General features: G+C 39.9%; 1 protein-coding gene across 2 annotated transcripts in view; it reads left to right on the top strand.

The window, feature by feature from the left end:
- The window catches only part of CTNNA2 (catenin alpha 2), a 775311-nt gene that overhangs the window by 252654 nt on the left and 496841 nt on the right, over nt 1-25816 (top strand). For both annotated transcript variants that reach the window (XM_074951902.1, XM_074951903.1), the window contains exon 8: nt 702-905. In XM_074951902.1, coding sequence (XP_074808003.1) covers nt 702-905 — 204 coding nt within the window. The remainder of the gene's footprint in view (nt 1-701; nt 906-25816) is intronic.

Genomic DNA, 25816 nt, shown 5'->3' with positions numbered 1-25816 from the left:
AATGCAAGCTTACATTAGTACATTGTTTGTGTTTTTAAGTAAGGAAGAAATGTATTCAGAGGACATGATGGTTTACACAAATCATTAAGCAATAGTTGTAAAAATTATGAAAAATACGTTAAGTCCTATTTAATGAAATCAGTGTAAATTATAATGATGCTGAAAATGTGGAGCAGACCCATTCATTGTACACAGAACTGAACATTAGATTACTTGAATAAATACAGAGGCAGTAATATTATATGATATTAACAGAGATTTAAGTATTCAATAAATGTGACATTTGCAACAACAAAAAAATAGCATGTTTGGTACATTTCATGTTCCAGTTCTCAGCTGTGAAAAGCTTCATAAGATCCTGTAAAAGTATAATAGTCAACAATTTACTGTGCTTAAAGGTCACCTCCTCCTTTTGCTTTAGGCTGTTGACATATTTGAAAACTCATCTGTTGAGATGTTTATTTTAAACAAATTTTAAAACAAGTGTACGTTGTGTGGTCCTTTTAAAATATGTTATTTAAGGATCTCGAATTTCATAGAGACTAGATATTTCAGTAAGTGTAGTTCCTCCTGGAATGTAGCAGAGAACTCATGTATTTATTCCGTAGGAAAGATGAAAAGCCATAAAAGGGGATATTTCAAAAACAATAGCAAACACCCAAGAATGCTGTTCATTTTTCTACGTATGTTTTATATTTCAGAACAAGATTATTTTAGACCCTATGACTTTCAGTGAGGCCAGATTCAGACCATCTCTTGAAGAGAGGTTGGAGAGTATTATCAGTGGAGCAGCACTGATGGCAGACTCTTCATGCACACGTGATGACCGCCGAGAGAGAATTGTTGCTGAGTGCAATGCTGTACGACAGGCCCTCCAGGACCTACTTAGCGAGTATATGAATAATGTAAGTTCTATGCTCTCTTTAGTCTTTTCCTCCTCTATGGATTGTTAAGCAGTTTTATGACTATTCTAAAATGCCTACATGCTTAGTAAAACGGACTATCCTAAATAGCAGCAGTTCAAGAAAATCAAGGTAGTCACTTAAAATACTTCGGTGGTATTCAACATTTGGGAGGTTGAGATTGCTTTATAGTAGTTTGTTACAAATAACTATATCCTGAAATGCATTTTGTTCGCAAAAGGAATGCCCCCAATTGTAAGATTCCCTCACTCTACTGCAGAATAAGAGACTACTGTGTTCTGCATCAGTGATTTGTTTCATTTTAACTAAAAGGTAGTCCACACAACTTTTAAATATTTCTAGTGAGCCCAAACGCTGTTGTGAAATGTGTATAAAACTCCTGGTTGGTAAGCAAACAGGGAACGTGGATAAGTCAAATGAAAATATCCTAGATACTATTTTTGTAAAAGAAAATGTGTACAGTCAGTTTCTAGCATTATTCATTGTTGTAGGGAAATAGTCATGTAGTGTTTTATTCAGATGTACACACAGAAGTTCACATGAAGTAACTCTAAGTTTGCATGTGGGAGGATGTAGGTAAACCATGAAGATTCTTATTTGCTAACAGTGTAATTGGAGCTATTAACTGTAAGTGTGCAGATTCCCTGAATCCGTTCAGTATTATCTATCATTATTGCAGTGCACATAATGAAATGTTTTAAAAATATCTTAAATAAATCAGTCACCACTGTGTAGACATACAGTATCATTTGCTTTATGTGTATAATCTCCTAAATGATAAACATCCTCTTCTTAACAGTGCCTATGTATACTTCCAAAATTATTTGTGGATATTCTGCACTATTGTTACTAGACTCATCCATCATTGCAAGGCTGTGATCTATGCAGTGAGGTCATAACCAGCCAATAGCCTTTTTTTATATTACAACCTAATTCCTGGAAATATTGTCGGAAGCAGTTCTTCTCTGACAATATGGTGGTAGCCACTTCAAAAGGTAATGGTGATGCCCATGTCTTTCCATGAGCTCCTAGATACTGTGTTTAAGGATATTACAGGGTTTCAAATCCATTTCCCCCTTTTTGAACATACATTATATGATTGGAAATATTTCCAGATGAGTATTTGCACATTTAAGCTATCCAAATATGTTTACCAGCGCAAGTGTTCTACTGCATGCCTCATTTTTCATCTGCTGGTAATGTTAGAGGTTAAGGAAACACATCGACATATTTTGATCCTGTTTTTTCCAAGTCCCCAATTCTGATAAATGTTGAAAACTAACATTCAAGGATTAAGTGTTTTTATTATTATTATTTCTAGTTGCAAGACTGATAATATGCAATATCAAACCAGTGAAAGTATTCCATCTTCTATTTGCTTTATTGTATACCTGAGACAACTAGAATTTATTTCTTAAATTGCTTATATTTTCTTTTTACTGTTCAGTAAAATGGTGTTGGCTTCAAGGAACAGCTATTTCCCCAGTCTAGGATTACAACACAGAAATTGTTTGCTGTTTTTTAAGGTGACAGTTGATATGTTCTTTTGGTGCAAATGACAGCAAAGCTGATGTTGTTTTATCTTGAGGTGAAAGCCGTAAAGAGAGTGAGTTTTAAAGAACAGGTGATGATGATGTGAAATATAGCTTTTTGGATTGCTGCCTGCAGAATCTTGTTTCACAGAATTATTACTTTTAGGTGTAAGCTCTAAAAGGTCTCTACAAAGATCATTCCAAAACTGATGGATTGTTGTATCCTGTTTCTTATGTACCATGCTTTGTGATAGCAAAATGAATTTGCCCTTGCTTCAGAAACATTACTTATTTTCTTTCTGACACCACTTTCAGATAAGGCAAAAGAATCTTTAGAGTTTAAATGACAGCATACGTTTATGACCATGCAGAGGATGGCTAATGTAGTTTCAGGGTTTCTCTTAGAATGCTTAGTGGAACAGAGTTTTGTTTTACACTTTATATATGGTGTTTAAGTAACTGAGCTGATGGGTATTTGTCCATCTTTATATTTCTGTTCTTCTAATAGCAGTCTAATGAGATCTAAGATCCATAATTCCCAATTCTTTTTCTCTTCATGTTTCATATGGAACGTAACAAAATCAGTTTAACAGTTCATTTATAAGTATCTTCTTCTTAACAAATGAATGTTTAGTTTGAGGTATAGTATTTCAAACTTTAAAAAATAAATGTCATGTAATCACTTCCTAGTTGTTTTTTTGTTGTTTTGTTTTTTTTAAGATACAACATTTGTATCTACTGGCATGGCTTCCATTTTTGTTTTTAACCCCTGTCTTGATAAGAGGACATGGGGTTTTCAGTAATGAGAAGCAAGGGCTTTACAACTGCCAAAGATTTCACTTGCAAAATTCCCAAAAGCTTGGTAGAATTGTTGCAAGGTAAAACTAAATCTGATTGCGATAAGGCATGACTTGGAACAACTGACAGCCTGATCAAGAGATGGCCAGACTGTAAGAGTATATTGTTCCCGGTTAGTACTGAGATACGTTTGCAGAGCTGTCCAAGGGAAGCTTGTATAACATCTGCCCAGAATGCCTTTAACCAGTGCTATCAGTCCCTCATTTTAAATCTACTCCTACATTGTTTTGATTAAAGAACAAGAGAAAGAGGTAATGGGAAAAACTGAAACTTTGTGGCTAATAATCAGTCATAACATGTGCACACTCCTTTGATACTCTTCATTAAGAATACCGTTATTTTATGCCAGTAATATTGCATGCCAGTATTTCAGAGAGACTGTACATTGCAGTTGCAATGCTATTATTATTTTCTTGCCTATTCAAATGTTAATAGCTCTACTCAACCAAAAAGTGCCCCTCCACTTACCCTCTTCAGTGATCTAGGGCAAGGGAGACTTACTCTTCACCTACAAGTTGTTTTTTTGTTTCATGTTGTTTAAAGAAGAGTCCTGATTCTCCATGCCCTTGCACTAAGCTAATCCTTTACACCTGTACATAGTGAGTACAAAGTGGGTATAAATTGTAGTGTGTTACCTCTCATTTTACAATCCGTTTGCTCAGGTATGAATGACTAGGTGCAAAACAGTAGAATTGGACTGGATGCATTCAGTCTTAGGACAAATCAGCCTATCTTACTTTTCACTATTGTGACAATAGGTGATGTTACCATAGTTTTAGGTCAAACTGGTAACGGAAAGAAAATTGTGATGCAGGAGGGAGAATTCTTCTTCTCATTTTGTAGATCCCTGATGTGCTAGTGAGTTGCTAACAATGTCCGTCTAGCTAATTATATGCTTGAAATGGTGTTCTTGTATATAGCATACACTGCCACCTATACAGTGTTCCAAGCAAATTTTTATTGAGCCGATCAGCGCTGGTTTGTAGTTCAGAAAGATGCCACTGGATGTCTGATCAGTTGGTGAGGGGAGAGGCACGGTAGGACTTCAGGGTCTGAGGGTAAAAAGCTTTGTTCCCTCTCACACTGTTCAGACATTAGTTTTTATATTCAGGTGGAAGGAAAGTTTGCAAGGGGGAAAAGGGGGAAGACTAAGTTTCCGTCTCAGAAAAAACGATTTTCAATATTATGAAGATTTCAGGCAAAGTGACACAACTTTGCTAAGAAGGGGTGAAAAGACAAAACTTGACAATTTCACTTTGATTTTCTTTAATATACTGAATTAGATTTGGTTCAGTTTTATTCCCTCATCAAATATTCAGATATTCTGGCTCCATTGCAAATATTTGTTTGAATGATTTAATACTGTGGGAGGTTTTGCAGTATTAGCCCACAGGAGTTCTATCATTGTTTTTAATAATTGTATATTGGTATTGTGATCATGCACAAAAGCCCCCATCAGGACTGGGGTTCCATTGTGCTAGATGTACAAACACATAGTAAGCACCTCTAAGAAGACAACATAGACAAAGTCATAAACCTCATATAACTAAAATGTCAAAGGTGTGTATCTTGTCAGTTACATTTTTTAAGATTTCCCCTCAATAGTCCCTCTTTCTTTCTTTCTTAGCTCTCCCAAAGGACAACTCTGATTTTATTGTGAGTCTCATGGTATTTGGTGATTTTTTTTAAGCTGAAGCTCCTGTAGTTTTGTGATACTTTTGTTTTTAAATGAAAGAGATTAAGTTTCTAGTCCTCATGGCTTCAGAGAAGAGCTTGAAAGGAGAACGGATCAGAAGTTTTTGCTGTCTAGTTTCATGCCAGTTTGGTTACCTGGCTCCTTGGCAGACTCCCAGCTCTTCAGCCTGGTGGGATGATGGGAAGCTGAGAGCCCCAGAAATTGTAAAAGTGCCAGCTCCTATGCTTCTTGCTCTGCCAGTGCTCCCAGGCTTCCTGGCTCCACTTCAGCCCACCTGGTGAGCTGAAAGGGAATCAGGATCCTGCAATCCCCAGATAACCTGGGAGCCTTGGACCTTTGGGATCTGGGGCTTCCAGGCTCCTGGCTCCCCTTCATTTTACAGGCAGAATTTCATTTTTAAATCGTCTAATTGTTCCAAGTTTTGAAAAAAAATATCATTAATTCTGTTACCTGGAGAATTTTGAAATTTGGGGTTTTCATTCCGAATTGGAACAAAACCCAATTCTGAAATCCCATAATCCTTCTTGAAAATGTGAATCCCAAAGACCCAAACACCAGAAGGCAAATAAAAAACTCAAAAAGTAAAACTTCTTATAATCTCATTTTTTAAATCAGTCTCATGATTTGCGGGGCTAACTCAGGTTTTTTTTTTTTTTAAATCTTGGGATTAGTAATACTGAAGTCCTCCCACCCCTGGCCCCACCACAAGAATATTCAGACAATATGGCTACGTCCCCTGTATAAAAGAGGGGTGTGATTCCCCTGCTCTGTACACATACTCATGCCAGCTTTCATGAAGCTAGCCCAAGTATAAATAGCAGTATAGCACTGGAATGGGTTACCTAGGGAGGTGGTGCAATCCCCTTCCTTAGCGGTTTTTAAGGTCAGGCTTGACAAAGCCCTGGCTGGGATGATTTAGTTGGGGATTGGTCCTCCTTTGAGCAGGGGTTGGACTAGGTGACCTCCTGAGGTCCCTTCCAACCCTGATATTCTATGATTCCCAGTAGAATGGCTTTGCCATGCTGACTTTGTACCCACCATTACCCCATGCTACCATGGTGACACTACCATTTATATTCTCACTAGCTCGATGAGTTGTGTCAACAGGTGACCCCCTTCTTGGGTAATCACACCCATAGCTTGTAGTGTAGATTAGCCTATATGGGAGAGGGAAACACCTTCTAATATCCCCACCATTTCCAAAAAGCCACAATTAACTCCTCCCTGACAATAATCAGCCTGTTAAATCAGTGCTCGTACTACTGAGTGTCATAGGCTCAATGGTAGTTAACTTTTCTGTTTTCAGAAGAGGTGTGGAAATGGGGCCTTCCTGACTGGCGTCTTCCTCCAGAGTCCACTGGCTCTTGGCACTTCTTTCCACCCTGGAGGAGACTGGGGTCTGCTTCTGGTATGGGATTCTAGGTGCAGGACAGGAGAACACAGTGGCTGGTCCCTGCCTGCAGGCTCCCAAGTCAACTCCTAAAACTTCCCCTTTGTGAAGTGGGACTGCTTTTGGCGGGAGCTCTGGGCAGGGAGACAGGGAATTTGCATGGCCATTGAGTCTCATGGGCTCAGGCGCTTCTGTTGGGTTCCCCGCTTGTGGTTCAGGGAATGTTTCTGGTCAGGGCTTCGGGGCCTGTCTGGCTGTTTCCTGCACCTACTATCCAAGAAAGACTAACAGACGTATTGGAGTATAAGCTTTTGTGGGTGAATACCCACTTCGTCGGATGCACCCACGAAAGCTTATGCTCAAATACGTTTGTTAGTCTATAAGGTGCCACAGGACTCTTTGCCGCTTTTACAGGTCCAGACTGACACGGCTACCCCTCTGATGCTAGTATCCAAGAATCACTGCTGCTGCTTTTCCTGAAGATGGGGTTCCTCTATCAGCAGGTACACCAAGGCTGGGGAAAGGGAACTTCCTAGCAACACTCTCTGGGACTTAGAATGAACTGCAGAATGCATGCATTCAAAATAGTGACAGGGTGCAGCAGCAATCTGTTAAAGACCCGCTTATTCTATGGCGTAAATTTAGTAGAAGCAGAATCCTCTTGTTGTTTTCCTTGTTACTCTGATCCCCCTCTGCTCCTCCTCAGCATTTCCCAGATTTCTGATCCTTCTCCTCAATCTGTGTGGGCTTTTGTTTTTAAAGTCCCTAAACATATTTGATATGACACAGTGGAAAGATTCCCCTTAACCCTTCAGTGCTTTTTTGTAACTTGTCCTCCAAAGTTGTCGCCTGTTCTCAACTCCTGGTCACTGGAGCTCTGTGGCTATACCATGGGTCTATGGAATGCCAGGTCTGAAGATAAAAAATGTAAGGGAATGAAGGTAGAGAAAATGTAGACCTTCAGGTGGTTTTGCTCACTGAAATACTGGAAATACATTTGAGTTTGTCCCAGATAAAATGGTATTTTAAGAAAGTGCTGCAGTGAGTAAAATCTAAAAGTCTTTAATGGGCAGTTAGAGGTCATTGTTCTTGAGGGCACAACCAAATTGGAATGAAAAAGGTGATGGAAAATTAAAATCTATGGACTCTCAAGACACTGTCAAGTTCCATATTTAACAGCTATAGCTGAACTCATATTTAAAAGAGGGAAAAATCATTCTTACATCCTTTAGAGAGGTGGCTCTGAATCACACAAGATTAACTGGTGTGACAGTGAACATTAAATTACATTCACGAGACAGCAAAATGTCCATAGTTGTCTCGAACTCCGTAATCAGTGATTGGTGACAGAGGTTGACTGCTGAGTCATCAGGATTGTCTGATTTAGTTACAGCAGCCTAGAAAGGACAATCTATCAATTGTTCTCAGTATTGCTCTGCTAGCTTTTCAAGGAATACTTAGAAAAGCAAGTTTTAGTTAAAGCTACATACTGTAGTTCAAGATTGAAATAATGAACTGAGCCATTTCATTTTGCTCTCCTAGAGGATCTCTGGAAACAGTTTTATATTTCCTGGCCTGAAAAAGTGATGTGGAAACAAACAGGTTGGGACTGTGAAAGGGTGGGTCTCTGCCTTTTTAAGTACCTGTCAGAACAGTGTGTTTATGTTGCAATGATCCATCCCTGAGTTATCAAGCAATTTTTAGTAACTGATTCAATGTTTTGTTGAAAATGAAGTATTCAGGCAGTTTTTTAGACGCACACTGGCTTTACTGGGTGAGAGAAATGCAGATTCCCCCCTCTTCACAAAATTCTGAGCAGTTGAGTCACTGGGATGGTTGACAACAATATCATTTTTCCTGGTACTTCTTATGGAAATCATGAAATGTGCTGTTTCAAAGTGATTATCAAATTCCTGGCTTGCCTAGCACCTGGTTGCTGTCAATCTCACTCTAACTCCTACTTCCATAGGATGTGCACATCAAGCGGTCTAAATTTATGTGAGACTTCTGGGTACCTTGCCTTTCCCCAACTACAAAAAATTTACCATCTGCATACCCTACCCAGAACACTAGTTCAAAGGGTCCCAGCTACATGGCAAGTAGTTTGGTTTCTTGTCTTTTCTTGGTAACAGCAGCAGGACCTGGTGTTGATATACCCATTGCTTAGCACTTTTATGATAGTACTGTGGGAATCTGTGTTGCCTGCAGGTTTTTATAAGCAAAAGCTGCTACAGAATCCAGACTTTTCCATAATTTCAGGATATTCAGGATCACGTTCACTACCTTGTGTTTCCTTTTGCAGGGCCAAAATATCCGGTTGCTCTTCTCCATAAACACAATTCACAACAGGCAAGCCCTGTAGAAAAGAGTGGTACCTCATGCTTTGCAGATAACAGATATATATAAGCACTTTGTCCAATTTTGGGCTTTGGTAATCACATTTACACAGCATTCCCTTGAGTGTTCTATTAAAGGGATCAAGTAGGTTATCTGTTTGAGCATGATAGACTGTGGTTTTATCTGACTTTAAAAATATCTAGGAGAAAGCATGCTTCTTGCAGCACCTGAGAAGTAATGCTCATGCTATGGTCTGTCAACATTATTACCTTGAGCATGTCAATCTGGGAGAAATGTTTAAATATATCTTGGGTTCTACGCTGGCAGGAGAGCTCTTTTTCCAGGAAATCTTTGGAATGAGAATTCGGGAAAATGAATTCCTATTTGAGGTTCACTGATGATTCTGACCAGCATATTTCCTTCTAAGTCAAAATCGAAATACTAGGTCCACCCGAGCCTCACTAACCACAGCCAAGCACTCATATATGTGACTGAGCTTTTCATTGTCTCTTTTTCTGTTCTATAAAATTAGTGGAACTGAGTGATTGGTCATCCACTAGTGGTATAACCTTGAATGAATCCCCCCTAGTTGAGTATCCCTGGAGGGTCTTAAAGCACACTATGTTGCAGTGCCACTGTGGGCCCTTTTCCTTTGTTCCTTCTGGGTAACTATTATTCCATTCTTAGCTAACCAGTATTCTGTCTCTACTGCCTCCACCTACTGGGCCAGAAAGTTCAGAATAACTAAAATGAAAAACCTTTCAAATCTGCCAGTCATGGATCCAATTGAGTCCAGGTCAGTGCCACTGTTGATTTGAAAACATATCAGTCTGTTCCAACTCATGGTCTAAAACTTCAGTGGAACAAGGGAAGAAAAACACACACACACACACACACACACACACACACACACACACACACACACACACACACACACACACGGTTACAATAAAAATCATATACAGTGGGAATAACCATCACTGAAGTTTGGCTATTTACTGTCACTATAACCCAGGAGCTAAGGTAAGGCTGGATTTCTTTTTAAGTGCAGCCAATGTGCAACATCATGGCAGACAGATGTATGTCAGGGCCCACTATCCATTCTGGCACAAACATCTCAGCCTAATAAGAATCTAACAGCCCTTGAAACTTAAGCTCATGAATTATGATGGGAATCAAACAAATCTTGCAGTACCACTGGAGACATCTGTAAAATGGAGTTGCAAGCTACAGCATAGTTATAATCCTTCGAGGGGCAGGAATGACAGCCATGACCCTCCTACCTACGTGAAAAACAACTCCAGGTGCTGCTTTCTCCTGATGTCGTACAAGATCTGGCATCAACTTGTGTGGCAACTGTCACTGCCCCTTGACTTCCCTAGAGAGATTCACCGAGAGCCTAGTCTATCCCAAGTGGAATCTTTGATGTTTTCAGTACAGTTCTGGGCAATCAGGGTTAAATTGTGAAATATTTGGTCCACTGCAAGTCTTTCAAAAGACATCAGGGAAAACTCTATTTTTCCTTTACTATCTCTCCTGGCTTCTCTTCATCTGAACACCCAGCCCTGTGTCTTCCTAGCTAATCTCACACTTCCACAGTCAATCTCTGAAACCAGGAAATTCTCCACCTGTCATGTGGTCACCTAGGCTGGCCTCAAATGCAATCATGCAATCAAATGCAAATGCAGTGGGGAAGTAGCACTGTATGTAAGGGAGCAGTATGAATGCTCAGAGCTCCGGTACGAAACTGCAGAAAAATCTGAGTGTCTATGGATTAAGTTTAGAAGTGTGAGCAACAAGAGTGATGTAGTGGTGGGAGTCTGCTACAGACCACCGGACCAGGGGGATGAGGTGGATGAGGCTTTCTTCCAGCAACTCGCAGAAGCTACTAGATCGCACGCCCTGGTTCTCACGGGTGACTTTAATTTTCCTGATATCTGCTGGGAGAGCAATACAGCGGTGCATAGACAATCCAGGAAGTTTTTGGAAAGCGTAGAGGACAATTTCCTGGTGCAAGTGCTAGAGGAGCCAACTGGGGGGGAGCTTTTCTTGACCTGCTGCTCACAAACCGGGAAGAACTAGTGGGGGAAGCAAAAGTGGATGGGAATCTGGGGGGCAGTGACCATGAGTTGGTTGAGTTCAGGATCCTGATGCAGGGAAGAAAGGTAAGCAGCAGGATACGGACCCTGGACTTCAGGAAAGCAGACTTCGACTCCCTCAGGGAGCGGATGGGTAGGATCCCCTGGGGGACTAACATGAAGGGGAAAGGAGTCCAGGAGAGCTGGCTGTATTTCAAGGAATCCCTGTTGAGGTTACAGGGACAAACCATCCCGATGAGTCGAAAGAATAGTAAATATGGCAGGCGACCAGCTTGGCTTAACGGTGAAATCCTAGCGGATCTTAAACATAAAAAAGAAGCTTACAAGAAGTGGAAGGTTGGACATATGACCAGGGATGAGTATAAAAATATTGCTCGGGCATGTAGGAATGAAATCAGGAGGGCCAAATCGCACCTGGAGCTGCAGCTAGCAAGAGATGTCAAGAGTAACAAGAAGGGTTTCTTCAGGTATGTTGGCAACAAGAAGAAAGCCAAGGAAAGTGTGGGCCCCTTACTGAATGAGGGAGGCAACCTAGTGACAGAGGATGTGGAAAAAGCTAATGTACTCAATGCTTTTTTTGCCTCTGTCTTCACGAACAAGGTCAGCTCCCAGACTGCTGCGCTGGGCATCACAGCATGGGGAATAGATGGCCAGCCCTCAGTGGAGAAAGAGGTGGTTAGGGACTATTTAGAAAAGCTGGACGTGCACAAGTCCATGGGGCCGGACGAGTTGCATCCGAGAGTGCTAAAGGAATTGGCGAATGTGATTGCAGAGCCATTGGCCATTATCTTTGAAAACTCGTGGCGAACGGGGGAAGTCCCGGATGACTGGAAAAAGGCTAATGTAGTGCCAATCTTTAAAAAAGGGAAGAAGGAGGATCCTGGGAACTACAGGCCAGTCAGCCTCACCTCAGTCCCCGGAAAAATCATGGAGCAGGTCCTCAAAGAATCAATCCTGAAGCACTTACATGAGAGGAAAGTGATCAGGAACAGTCAGCATGGATTCACCAAGGGAAGGTCATGCCTGACTAATCTAATCACCTTTTATGATGAGATTACTGGTTCTGTGGATGAAGGGAAAGCAGTGGATGTATTGTTTCTTGACTTTAGCAAAGCTTTTGACACGGTCTCCCACAGTATTCTTGTCAGCAAGTTAAAGAAGTATGGGCTGGATGAATGCACTATAAGGTGGGTAGAAAGCTGGCTAGATTGTCGGGCTCAACGGGTAGTGATCAATGGCTCCATGTCTAGTTGGCAGCCGGTGTCAAGTGGAGTGCCTCAGGGGTCGGTCCTGGGGCCGGTTTTGTTCAATATCTTCATAAATGATCTGGAGGATGGTGTGGATTGCACCCTCAGCAAATTTGCGGATGATACTAAACTAGGAGGAGTGGTAGATACGCTGGAGGGCAGGGATAGGATACAGAGGGACCTAGACAAATTGGAGGATTGGGCCAAAAGAAATCTGATGAGGTTCAATAAGGATAAGTGCAGGGTCCTGCACTTAGGACGGAAGAACCCAATGCACCGCTACAGACTAGGGACCGAATGGCTAGGCAGCAGTTCTGTGGAAAAGGACCTAGGGGTGACAGTGGACGAGAAGCTGGATATGAGTCAGCAGTGTGCCCTTGTTGCCAAGAAGGCCAATGGCATTTTGGGATGTATAAGTAGGGGCATAGCGAGGAGATCGAGGGACGTGATCGTTCCCCTCTATTCGACACTGGTGAGGCCTCATCTGGAGTACTGTGTCCAGTTTTGGGCCCCACACTACAAGAAGGATGTGGATAAATTGGAGAGAGTCCAGCGAAGGGCAACAAAAATGATTAGGGGTCTGGAACACATGAGTTATGAGGAGAGGCTGAGGGAACTGGGATTGTTTAGTCTGCAGAAGAGAAGAATGAGGGGGGATTTGATAGCTGCTTTCAACTACCTGAGAGGTGTTTCCAGAGAGGATGGTTCTAGACTATTCTCAGTGGTAGAAGAGGACAGGACAAGGAGTAATGGTCTCAAGTTGCAATGGGGGAGGTTTAGGTTGGATATTAGGAAAAACTTTTTCACTAAGAGGGTGGTGAAACACTGGAATGCGTTACCTAGGGAGGTGGTGGAATCTCCTTCCTTAGAAGTTTTTAAGGTCAGGCTTGACAAAGCCTTGGCTGGGATGATTTAATTGGGGATTGGTCCTGCTTTGAGCAGGGGGTTGGACTAGATGACCTCCTGAGGTCCCTTCCAACCCTGATATTCTATGATTCAATGATTCATTGTCTCCAGCCAGTGGAAACAATGTGGTTCTGACATAATTAACTCTACTACTTCTCCAGTGGAGTTAGGCTCTGTTTGCAGCCACGGACTGCAGAGGCAAAACCAGTTCCTGTGCCATGGCTTGAAATCATGAATTAACTGCTCTAAACTGCCACGATAACCTTTCTCACTCCCCCAGCTCATACAGAATGTCTGACTATAGATTATATCTTTGAGAAGATTATAATCACCAGTCCATTGAGCTATAGGCCTCTTATGGCTCCCCCCCAGCAGGCCCATTGCTCAACATAAGTGTTCTTCCCAAATGTTCAAATGGTTCAAGATACGGCTCAGGGTCATTTCCTCATCCTGTTTTATCAAGAACCCTCTCCCGTGTGGAGTTTGGCACAGGGTGGTACAGCTCTTTCTACCATTGGGGTGTCTATCCCTTTTGCTTCATTTAATATTCCTACTGGTGTTGCTGTTGTCGCATCGATGGGAAGTAGTTGGGAACTATTCATTCTCCCACTGCTAAGCTATCCACAGCATCAAGTTTTACTGTTTTTTGTTTTTAATTGGTCCTCACTCTCTGTATGAGTCTGGAATTTCACATCCCTTCTAACCAGGGATTAGCGGGGTTACTAGGAAGGAATTTAGCAATAATGAGCAGGATTTTTCAGCAGAAGCAAATCTTTATCAGCATACATCTGAACAAGCTGCAAGCAGAAAAATATAAACATAACTGAAAGTTTCCAAAACCTAAATTTCACCCAGCCTGCATGACCAGGATGTGGAACACTCTGCATTTCAAAAGGCATTCTCCCGCTTTTGTCTCTTCCCCAGAGCACCGGTGCTAGGGTAAGAGACCCAAAACCAAAAGTAAATTCCTTGTGTTCTGAGGGCCAAGCAATACTTTTATTGTGGTGTGTGTTTGTCCTTAATTCCTGGTACTGCCCACAAAGTACATAGTACAAATGCAAAAGAATATGCGATCCCTAAACTGAGAAGTGAATGTTCCATACATCCCGACACACGCGCGCATACACACATTTATAAAGTGTGTGTGTGTACATGTACATGACTCGGTTCTGGGGAAAATGAATGTATGGAGAAAAGGGATATTCAACAAAAACAATGCAACCTATAAATAAAACTGTATGACCAAGGGTATTTCTTCACAAAAGTACAATAGCAAATTGTCTACAGTTCATAATTTCTGTCATCTCCTCTAGGTGCCACTACAATCTATATAAACTATTATATTATACTTTACAGAATATATGACTTGTTCAATAGAACTAAGGGTACTAAGTGTGTTGTTTTTTAATCCCTTTTTTAAATCCTTCCTCAGGCTCCCTTCCTCTTCAGTTACTATGAGCTGTCTTCCTACAGGGTATGATCTTTTATCCTTTTTCCCTCTTAGGCCCAAATCAGCAGAGTTCTTAAGGGCATGCTTAACTTTTAAGGGCTTGAGTTAGCACACTAAAAATAGCAGTGTGGACTTGGGTTCGCATGTCCAGGTGGGGCAGATTTGAGACCGCAAGTTGCAACATCCATACTGCTGTTTTTAGTGTGCTAGCTCAAGCTAGGCTAGTGTGAGGCTATCCGCCCGGGCTAGGAGGCTCATTCCCAGATGCAGTGTGGACATATCCTAAATGTCCAGGCACAGTCTCCCTCTCCTTTTGCCCCCATGAGTGCGCCTGAATATTTATACCTTACAATTGTTGCCACCCCTCTAAAAGTCACTATAATAAAATAAAAGGGATATGTGACTTGTCCGATAATACAAATGGTACGGTACAACACGAAGTCTTTCTATCATTTTCATTCTGCCCTCCTTTTTTATTTTAGGAGTATAGGGTAACAATTTACTTTTGTTATTTCAGTTCTTCAATAGTAATAGACTATTTTTTTGGTTGTTTTGATGCATCTGCTTACAGAAGCAACAGCTAATCACTTTGCTAGGTGAGAAGTTTGTACTTCAATAACGATTGTCAGTTCTTGAGTGACTATACATGCTATTGTTTAAAGTTATTTGTTCATCTGTTTATACCTTCCAGAGTGAACCCTGATTATAGTTGTGTGACTGTTCAATGCTCTTTAACTACTCTTTTCAGTGTTGGAGTTTGCGTGTATGGGTCATTAATTTGTTGCTTTTGTTTGTCTACATGTCATATGGAATTTATTATCCTGTTGTGAGAGAAGTTTTTCTGTAGTTAATGCAATATCATTTGTGGTATGATGATTTTGCTTTCTATATGTACCTCTGCTCTGTGCATATTTCTCCTGCATTTCAGTATTTTTACAGGGCAGATTTCCATCTTTGCATATTCTATAGATGTTGGGCATAAAGAAAAAACGTCTTAAATATTTATTGGAAATGTATCAAAATAAACATGTCTGCTGAAATTAGTGAGCTTACAGAAACTCATGTTTTGAATTTATTTTTCCCAAAAGGCTTCATGTCTTCTGCTCTCTTAAGGATTTTTTGGTATCATGGCATCTTAATTATGTAATATCCAGATATAAGGCCAAAAAACCTACAGACAGTAGCAGGAACATATGGTGTCAGTTAGGTATCTCCATTTTGATTCCTCTATATTCTGTACTTTCTGTGGTTTAGCATAACTGGGATTGTCAACGGAGGTGGCTGTACATGAGACTGGTCTCAGGCAGCATGCAGGTCCATGTAAGCAGTATGGTTTTTGGGAGGGAGGTATCTTATCTATATCACAATTTGAGATATAGAGTTATACCATTTATCCCTACATTAACCAGACTTTGACCTATAATAGTAATTTTAAAGCTGCCTTGTATTTAATCCATTTTATGTATAAAATTAGTTCTTCCTCTAACTACAAAACCAGTAGTGATTGAAATTTCAAAAAAAATGAATCCCCTCCAAAATTAATACGTAAATTAAAAATGGTGTTTTAATAACCAGGGTGCATTTCCTTGAAGGTCACATGTAAAGGCCAATCCTCTCTTTTACATGTGTGTTGGAAATTCTATTTTTATTTTGCGTTAGGCATCAAAACTTACATTAAATGTGAAAATTGCAAAAAAATATATGCTGGATACTCTAGTATGTAAACATGTGCCATGTATATATTGCAGTGGTGAGTTTCATTTATTTGGATGTAGAATTTTCATGTAGAATTACAGGTCAATCAGTGCTACTACTGTTGTTTGGATTACTGTTTTTCTTTTAATGGTTATTCTGATATTCTATTTAAGTGTTTGATGGACTATAAGAATTCAGAAGCCCTTTTAGAAGCCTGGTTCTGAAATAATGGGCTTGGTCCAGAAGAGGGCACACTTGCCTGCTATAAGGATTCTCTGCATAATTAAAAGAACTGCATTCTGATGTTGTATAGCTGTAATAAAAGGAAATTTAATAATAAACAAAAATGAAAGCTTATTTTTATTAGGTACAGGATCTTTAACAAGACACCCGAGTCAAAAGGTTTGTGAAGACAAATAAATTATTTTGAATGTTGTGTAGTATATGTGCATAAATGAGCAAATCAAAGATTAGGCGCTAAATCCCTCTTGCATTTCTGAAAATATTGGCATTTTGGTTTTAATATTAGAGAAATTATTGTGCCAGGAATAAACATTTATTTTTTCTGATTTATCTCCTATATGGGAAGATATCACAGATGTATGCTGAAATATACAAAGGATATACAGTACTGATATAGGCTACTTACAAGTTTCCTTCTACTAAAGTAAATTATACAATATAATGAAATGTCATAAAGTAATTGCATTGTTTTTCAGTGGAATTTTACTGTCTGACCTGTCATATCATCTTATGATTTAATGATTACAATAGAATTACTGTGACAGATCATAACCTTGTGAGTATATCATAGGGTAACTTGTCAGTTAACTTAAATTTACTCCATCCAGATCTGTGTGTTCTTCGTACAATAGCAGCATGTGATGTTTTTGTTTTTAACATAGACAAATGAAAGTAAGAAAAACAACCTGTGATATGATCAGTTTCCTAAAATTCACATATTACAATATCAGGGTTTTTTTTAACAGAAGGGAAACTGGGTTGGAACATTAATTTTTTTCAATTTATTCTTGGATTTTTAGCACTGAATTTAAAGTATTGGATTTCTTTTCACAAAACAGTTGAATCTGATATCTTATTAAACATCTAGCATAAAATATGATAATTTGGGGTTAGCTTGTAATATATCAGGATATCACAAAACAAATGCAATGGAGTCACTGTCACACAAGTAGCATATGCAACTTACATAGAACTCATTTTATCACCAAGTAAATATATTTTAAATATCACCTTTGTCTTGTTACTGATACAAGAAAAAATAATTTTAAATAGTTTGGCTTCCATTTTGTTACACTGAAATTATATGGAATTTCCTGACATAGGAGGAGTTCACTATAATACATTTATCTGTAACAGGTTTTCCTGTTCATTAGTCTTAAAATGTAATATACAATGAAACCTGAAATAATATACTGCACATCTATTATTGCAATACATTTATTATTGCAGTATATAGGGCCCTCATTTGGATCCACTAGCGGGGATCCCTGTGCCATGTTGAGCCCCACTGAAGTCATTCATGTATCAAAATGATAGCAAATCACCACGGAAGTCATGTAGTCGTATGTGTCCAGGCAAAAGGATGTGAATGCAGGTTTGGGGCCGTAGAAAGCAAAACGAATGTCTTCCCTTAACACATTAGGATTAATATTACAGTCCACCACATACACTTTACACCTGATCCTCTGCTGGTGCAAACTTCATAATGGAGCTGCCAGTGGTGAAAGTTAGAGTGCACCCTCTGCTACTCTAACTTCTGCCAATGCTGGGCAGTCAAGGATCACTGAATCAACTGGTGCCCTTGCAGACGCCACTCTTCACTATGTCCAAGTACAGCTCCGACATCGTGGAGAATTGGGGCCAACAGGATAGATCTTAGGCTGGTTTAAACTGTCACAGTCCCATTAGTTCCAGTGGAGCTATGTCAATTTACATTAGCCGAGGATCTGGCCCTACATCTTTAAATAGCATAACTAGATTTTTGCATTATGATAAAACATTTGTTCTTCACTATGAAATCAAAGAGCCCCAAAAGAGAATTCTACAGCTCTAAATGAATTTTTTAAACATTATTTAGAATACCTTGGGGCACAATGTATAGTAATGTAGTTACTACAAGGCTGTCAGATTCATTGCCAAATGGTATTCAGAATCCAGGGATCAGATAAATTAGATTTTAATTGGGTTTTAAGGCTAAGCTGAATAAGTAGATAAGGTAGAATTAACCAGAGACATATTAATGTAATGAAACCCTTGCCTCTCTTAGGCTATTGTATTAAAAACTATACAATCTGTCGTTGATAAGAAATGTCATGGAAGAGTCAAAAAAGATTGACACGGATAGGTAGAGGAAACGGTGTTATCTAATATAATCACATTATCTTGAACACAGGAAACCCAAGGAACTGGACAAAATTGTGTTAGTTATATTTTATTATAGCAATTTGATGAAAAAACAAAATTGAATTTTACCCAGCTGGTAGGACCACTGAGGCAGAGAATGTACTGGGTTTTATTTTTTTAAAGAGCAAAATTGAAATTACTGCTTATTGTGAAAGGATAGTAACATTAGCTTGTTTATCTCACTTCTTATTAACAAGCTGATGATTTTTTACAGTGGAGAATTTAATTTTCATTGCAGACATGACCTTCTTCCTAATAACTTCATTTTGTCTGTCTTTCATCTGGCTTTTGTATAGACATGTTCAAATATGACCAGGGAAGAGTATAAAAATATTGCTCGGGCATGTAGGAAAGATATAAGGAGGGCCAAATCGCACCTGGAGCTGCAGCTAGCAAGAGATGTCAAGAGTAACAAGAAGGGTTTCTTCAGGTATGTTGGCAACAAGAAGAAAGCCAAGGAAAGTGTGGGCCCCTTACTGAATGAGGGAGGCAACCTAGTGACAGAGGATGTGGAAAAAGCTAATGTACTCAATGCTTTTTTTGCCTCTGTTTTCACTAACAAGGTCAGCTCCCAGACTGCTGCGCTGGGCATCACAGAATGGGGAAGAGATGGCCAGCCCTCTGTGGAGATAGAGGTGGTTAGGGACTATTTAGAAAAGCTGGACGTGCACAAGTCCATGGGGCCGGACGAGTTACATCCGAGAGTGCTGAAGGAATTGGCGGCTGTGTTTGCAGAGCCCTTGGCCATTATCTTTGAAAACTCGTGGCGAACGGGGGAAGTCCCGGATGACTGGAAAAAGGCTAATGTAGTGCCAATCTTTAAAAAAGGGAAGAAGGAGGATCCTGGGAACTACAGGCCAGTCAGCCTCACCTCAGTCCCTGGAAAAATCATGGAGCAGGTCCTCAAAGAATCAATCCTGAAGCACTTACATGAGAGGAAAGTGATCAGGAACAGTCAGCATGGATTCACCAAGGGAAGGTCATGCCTGACTAATCTAATCGCCTTTTATGATCAGATTACTGGTTCTGTGGATGAAGGGAAAGCAGTGGATGTATTGTTTCTTGACTTTAGCAAAGCTTTTGACACGGTCTCCCACAGTATTCTTGTCAGCAAGTTAAGGAAGTATGGGCTGGATGAATGCACTATAAGGTGGGTAGAAAGCTGGCTAGATTGTCGGGCTCAACGGGTAGTGATCAATGGCTCCATGTCTAGTTGGCAGCCGGTGTCAAGTGGAGTGCCCCAGGGGTCGGTCCTGGGGCCGGTTTTGTTCAATATCTTCATAAATGATCTGGAGGATGGTGTGGATTGCACTCTCAGCAAATTTGCAGATGATACTAAACTGGGAGGAGTGGTAGATACGCTGGAGGGGAGGGATAGGATACAGAAGGACCTAGACAAATTGGAGGATTGGGCCAAAAGAAATCTGATGAGGTTCAATAAGGATAAGTGCAGGGTCCTGCACTTAGGATGGAAGAATCCAATGCACCGCTACAGACTAGGGACCGAATGGCTAGGCAGCAGTTCTGCGGAAAAGGACCTAGGGGTGACAGTGGACGAGAAGCTGGATATGAGTCAACAGTGTGCCCTTGTTGCCAAGAAGGCCAATGGCATTTTGGGATGTATAAGTAGGGGCATAGCGAGCAGATCGAGGGATGTGATCGTTCCCCTCTATTCGACACTGGTGAGGCCTCATCTGGAGTACTGTGTCCAGTTTTGGGCCCCCCACTACAAGAAGGATGTGGATAAATTGGAGAGAGTCCAGCGAAGGGCAACAAAAAGGATTAGGGGTCTAGAGCACATGACTTATGAAGAGAGGCTGAGGGAGCTGGGATTGTTTAGTCTGCAGAAGAGAAGAATGAGGGGGGATTTGATAGCTGCTTTCAACTACCTGAAAGGGGGTTCCAAAGAGGATGGCTCTAGACTGTTCTCAATGGTAGCAGATGACAGAACGAGGAGTAATGGTCTCAAGTTGCAATGGGGGAGGTTTAGATTGGATATTAGGAAAAACTTTTTTTCACTAAGAGGGTGGTGAAACACTGGAATGCGTTACCTAGGGAGGTGGTAGAATCTCCTTCCTTAGAGGTTTTTAAGGTCAGGCTTGACAAAGCCCTGGCTGGGATGATTTAACTGGGAATTGGTCCTGCTTTGAGCAGGGGGTTGGACTAGATGACCTTCTGGGGTCCCTTCCAACCCTGATATTCTATGATTCTATGAAATGTCTGAAATTTAAATTAGGTTATAAAATTCAAGCACCGCACTCACTCCTTAGACCATTACTTCAGTTTAAAAATATCTGTTACCTGTTAAAGTTAAACAATATTTTGAATGCCTAAGGGCCTCGTCCTGCAAACCTTTATGTGTGTAATTTATTACATAAATGCAAGTAAAGACTACTGGTGTGAATAAGACCCTGTGATTGCAGTGAGTGCATATTCAATTATCTCTAATTTATTATGCTTATTTTTGTAAGAAAACAAGAAGCATTCACTATTTTTTTAAATGTTTCTTTATTTCATAATATTTAATATAAAGTTAGTACAAAAGACACTGGAAAAACTGTCTGATTTTCACTGTTGCTCATAAAATCATATATTCGAAGGCCAAAGGGGCCACTATGATCCTGCAGTCTGATCTGCATCACACAAGCCATAGATTTCAGAGTAACAGCCGTGTTAGTCTGTATTCGCAAAAAGAAAAGGAGTACTTGTGGCACCTTAGAGACTAACCAATTTATTTGAGCATAAGCTTTCGTGAGCTACAGCTCACTTCATCGGATGCATACTGTGGAAAGTGTAGAAGATCTTTTTATACACACAAAGCATGAAAAAATACCTCCCCCCACCCCACTCTCCCGCTGGCAATAGCCCATCTAAAGTGATCACTCTCCTTACAATGTGTATGATAATCAAGTTGGGCCATTTCCAGCACAAATCCAGGTTTTCTCCCCCCCCCCCCCAAGACACACACACACACACACACACACACACACAAACCCACTCTCCTGCTGGTAATAGCTTATCTAAAGTGACCACTCTCCTTACAATGTGTATGATGATCAAGGTGGGCCATTTGAATTTCCCTGAATTAATTCCTTTTTGACCTCGAGCATATCTTTTAGGGAAAAAAAATCCAATCTTGATTTAAAAATGGTCAGTGATGGAGAATCCACCACCCCCATTGGTAAGTTGTTCCAATGGCTTATTATCCTGTCTGTTAAAACTTTGCACCTCATTTCCAGTCTGAATTTGTCTAGCTTCAACATCCAGCCATTGAATCTTGTTATACTTTTGTTGTCTAAATTGAAGAGCCCATTATCAAATTCTGTTCCCTGTGTAGGTACTTATAGACTGTGATCAAGTCTTTGTTAAGCTAAATAGGTTGAACTCCTTGAGTCTATCACTATAAAGCATGTTTTCTAATCTTTTAATCATTCTCTTCAACGAACCCTTTCCAATTTGTCAACATCTGTCTGGAATTGTGGATACCAGAACTGGATCACATTATGCCAAACACAGAGGTATCTCTGTTTATACTTGACATTTCCCTGTTTATGCATCCAAGGATTACATTAGCCCTTTTGGCCACAGTGTTGGACTGGGAGCTCATTTCAGCTGATTGTTCACCATGACCCCCAGAACATTTTTAGAGTCATTACTTCCAAGAAGAGAGTCCACCAGCCTTTAAGTGTGGCCTACGTTCTTTGTTCCTAGATAGATACATTTACATTCAGTAATATTAAAACACTGTTTGCTTACCTGCACCCATTTTACCAAGCAATCCAGATCACTCTATATCAGTTCCCATTGTGTTGGTGTGGAGGTAACTCAATATCTCATGAGAATATTACAGAGTCTGATTCAGTAAGATATCTAGGTAGGTGCATAACTTTATGCATGTGAGGAGTCCCACTGAAGTCAATGTGACTATTTATATGCTTAAAGTTAGACACGTAAGTGCTTAAGTACTTTGCTGAATTGGGGCCTTAGCTTCTTGTGGGAGCAGGTGTTTGGGTTCTGATGCTGTAAATCTTTCTAATGTGAGTAGCCTTACATAAATAGTTCACATTATTTTTCAGGAATGAACTCTGTGTTTTATTACAATATATTTACATTAAAATTATAGAGTAAAAATGTAAAAATATTAAACTTAAATGAGTTAATGAGCAGTACATTATCCGCATGTTACATTAAGTTACTAAGCAAGTTCTAATGCAGAAAAAATAAAGATAAAGACATTGTTTTTATCAAGATCTTACAGTATAGAAATGTTCTATTAAAGAAGTCCATATTGATGTTACATGAGTAGATATCTTAGTTCTGTGTTCACAGATCATAATATTTGTTAAAATGTAATCAATTCTATGCCTAATTGTTAATATGTAAAAATTGTAGACTTATAAAAGAGATCCACGTCCAGCCATTTGTAGATGTACCAGACAATAAAACTTGAAGGCTCATTAGCTTGGAATGACCCAGCTGTGTTTTATGCATAGGGGTCATTTCTTTACTAATGAGCCACTAAGCCAGATGGCTAACCCCACAGTAGTCTAACTCCATTAGTGTGATTTAGATCTTTAGGCAAATTACTTTAAAAAAAAATAATAATAAAAATAGGAGCAGCCAGTGGCAATGGTAAGGGGCAATTTGATTAGAACTGCATGAAACAAAGTACTTTGCCTTTAAAATACATATGGCTGAGGAGAATCTGCAATTTTTATAGATTTACACCAGTTTCTTTTTCAAATTTGCATAATTATTCAGGTTGTTCCATACCACTCACACTGTACAGCTGTTTTGGGGAGCAAAACATTTGATTAGATAATCTAGTCAAAATGCATAGCCTCTAGCACTGTCCTGTCAGAGCACATTTATGAGGCTACTTAAGTGTGAGAGGCGAATAATTCTTTCCAGGTGAGCTAGAGGTACAATGTTGTTAAGGTTTATTAGAGGTAGTCATTAGTGTCATATATTTGAAAACTAAACTATGGATGAAAACAGGATCTCTTCCCAAATAATTTTATATTCTGAGTTATGTATAGGCAGTACATTTCTGTCAGATAATACGCCTCATGGATAGTTGATGATCCCTTTCATTGGTGTATTATCTTGGACGTCTTCATGGAAATAGAGAGTTTTGAGAATGGATTTGAATGACGAGAGGTTGGTCGTTTGGTATACAAGGAAGGGTTGGAAGTTACAGACACAAGAGGCTGCATGGAACGAGGCCCAGAGAGGAGAACAGAAGAATTATGCAAACAGAGAGCAGCTTGGGAGGCAGCAAGAAGGCTAAGCCATATTTATATTGTTGTTGGTATAGAATGACTGCAGTGGCTTACCCAGGGGTGGCTGCATTTGAAAGAGTAATGAATGATTCCTACATAATCAGTCTGTAAACCACTTTGTGCTCCTTGTGGATGAAAAATGCTGCATACTGATAGTTATAGTTACTTTTAAAATATATTGAGCCAAATCTTACAGATGTTGTTGGTTTCAATTGCAGTTTTCTCTGTGTAAAGACTGCAGAATCTAACCCATCAATAATGCAGCTATTTATGAGTCAAGCAAGAGGTAATAGGCAACTGATGGTGCTGAGGATTGTATTTAGCAATGAGGCTATGCTAGATGTTAGGGACACAGGAGGAGGAGGACCTACGATTCATTGTACAGAATACTTGCTGAGAATGAGAAGAAATTAGGTTAGATCTGGTGCCAGATTATCCGTCCTAGATTGGTGTGTGGAGAAGACAGTCTATGGCATTTTGCCTTTCATCCCCACCCCTATTCCCAAATCAGCAGAAGCTTCTCTGTGCAGTCCAGTGTCTATGATGCAGAGAGGAGTAAAGACTCACTGCACAGTTAACCTTTGAGACCCAGGTCTGAGCATCTGCATTGCTTAGCCCAGGTTATTTTTGTCTGCATCCTCACTGAAAGGGGTGGGTGGGTTCCAGCCTGACTTAAACTGGAACACAGGCTCAAACCTGTACCCACAATAGGGTAAGCTAGCCTAGGCCTGAAGCATCTACAGATCCACATCAGAGGGTGGGGAGGGTTGGACTAAAACCTGGATAAGAGCATGGGTTAACAGTGCAGTGAAGACATACCCTCAATAGGATTAGGACTGAGAATTTGTTCTGTTTACTGAAATAAACAGGACACCAGGGACCATTTCTGAAGGTGATGCAGTTTGTTCTGGCCTGTGGACATGAATGAGTATAGTTTGCCATATTTTGAACAAACTGAACGCTGTCAAATTGAGAATTGGGGGGAGTGTAATGGGTGGAATTAGAGTAATCAAGATAAGAGGGGAAAAAAAGATTTGACAGTAACATTGCATTAGTGTCTTATGTAGGTGGTGATTTGGAGGTGTTGCTAGGCCAATTTAATTAGTCTGGGAGATCTATAGCCAATGAAGAATTTGGTCTCGAATGGAACAATAAGCTAGGAAGAGAGCCACAAACCAATGAAAGAGAGATGGATATGATAGCCATGAATTTAGAAATAGAAATTAAATGAAAAGATGGGAGTAAGGACTAAATCCTCAGGATATCATAAAAGAAAGGAGTGTCAATTGCAGAAAACAGGTGGTTGGATATGCAGTCATGGAAGTAAGATCAGTAGGTGCCTAAAATGCACAGAACAGTTCAGGTCATGGATAAAGATGCTATAGGTAAAGTATCAAATGAAGATCTTAAGTTCAGAAGAATAAGTTCAGAGAGGGAAGCAGGGTGACATTAAAGAAGAACACCATTTGCCATAGAGCGGTGTGAAAGTCAGACTGAAATGGCCAAGGAGTTGTGTGGTTTTTGTTGTTGTTGTTTTTTTTTTTTTGAGGAGAGGTAAGAAAGAGGTGGTAAAACAACTTTTAAAGGGAAGATGAGAATTAGTACAGTAATTGATGTCATAGAGGCAAATTAAGGAGGGGTTTTGTTATTTTTATTGTTTTGTTTTTAGTGGTGGCAAGAGTAGTGATGGACTAAGCTGCTATTTTAATAAATTATGTGATAAATTCTCAACAAATATATTTAAATAAAATGACATATGATATATTTATTTGTCTGTCTCAGATACCAAACTGTATTGAAATGTGCTGAAGAGTTTGCGGGAGTAATATACCCTAATTAGTGACTCCTTATTTTGCATTTTAAGCCACAGTGGACGATCATTTATTTTTCATATGATAAGTTGCAAGTCTAACACAGCTCCAAGGTTTTATTATATTTATAAGGAAAGTATGAGCATACATACACACACTTTCT

The sequence above is a fragment of the Natator depressus genome, chromosome 4, assembly GCF_965152275.1.
Source record: "Natator depressus isolate rNatDep1 chromosome 4, rNatDep2.hap1, whole genome shotgun sequence".
Classification (NCBI taxonomy): domain Eukaryota; kingdom Metazoa; phylum Chordata; order Testudines; family Cheloniidae; genus Natator; species Natator depressus.
Note: the sequence above shows the minus strand (reverse complement) of the source record. Positions and strands in the feature narration are given on the sequence as shown.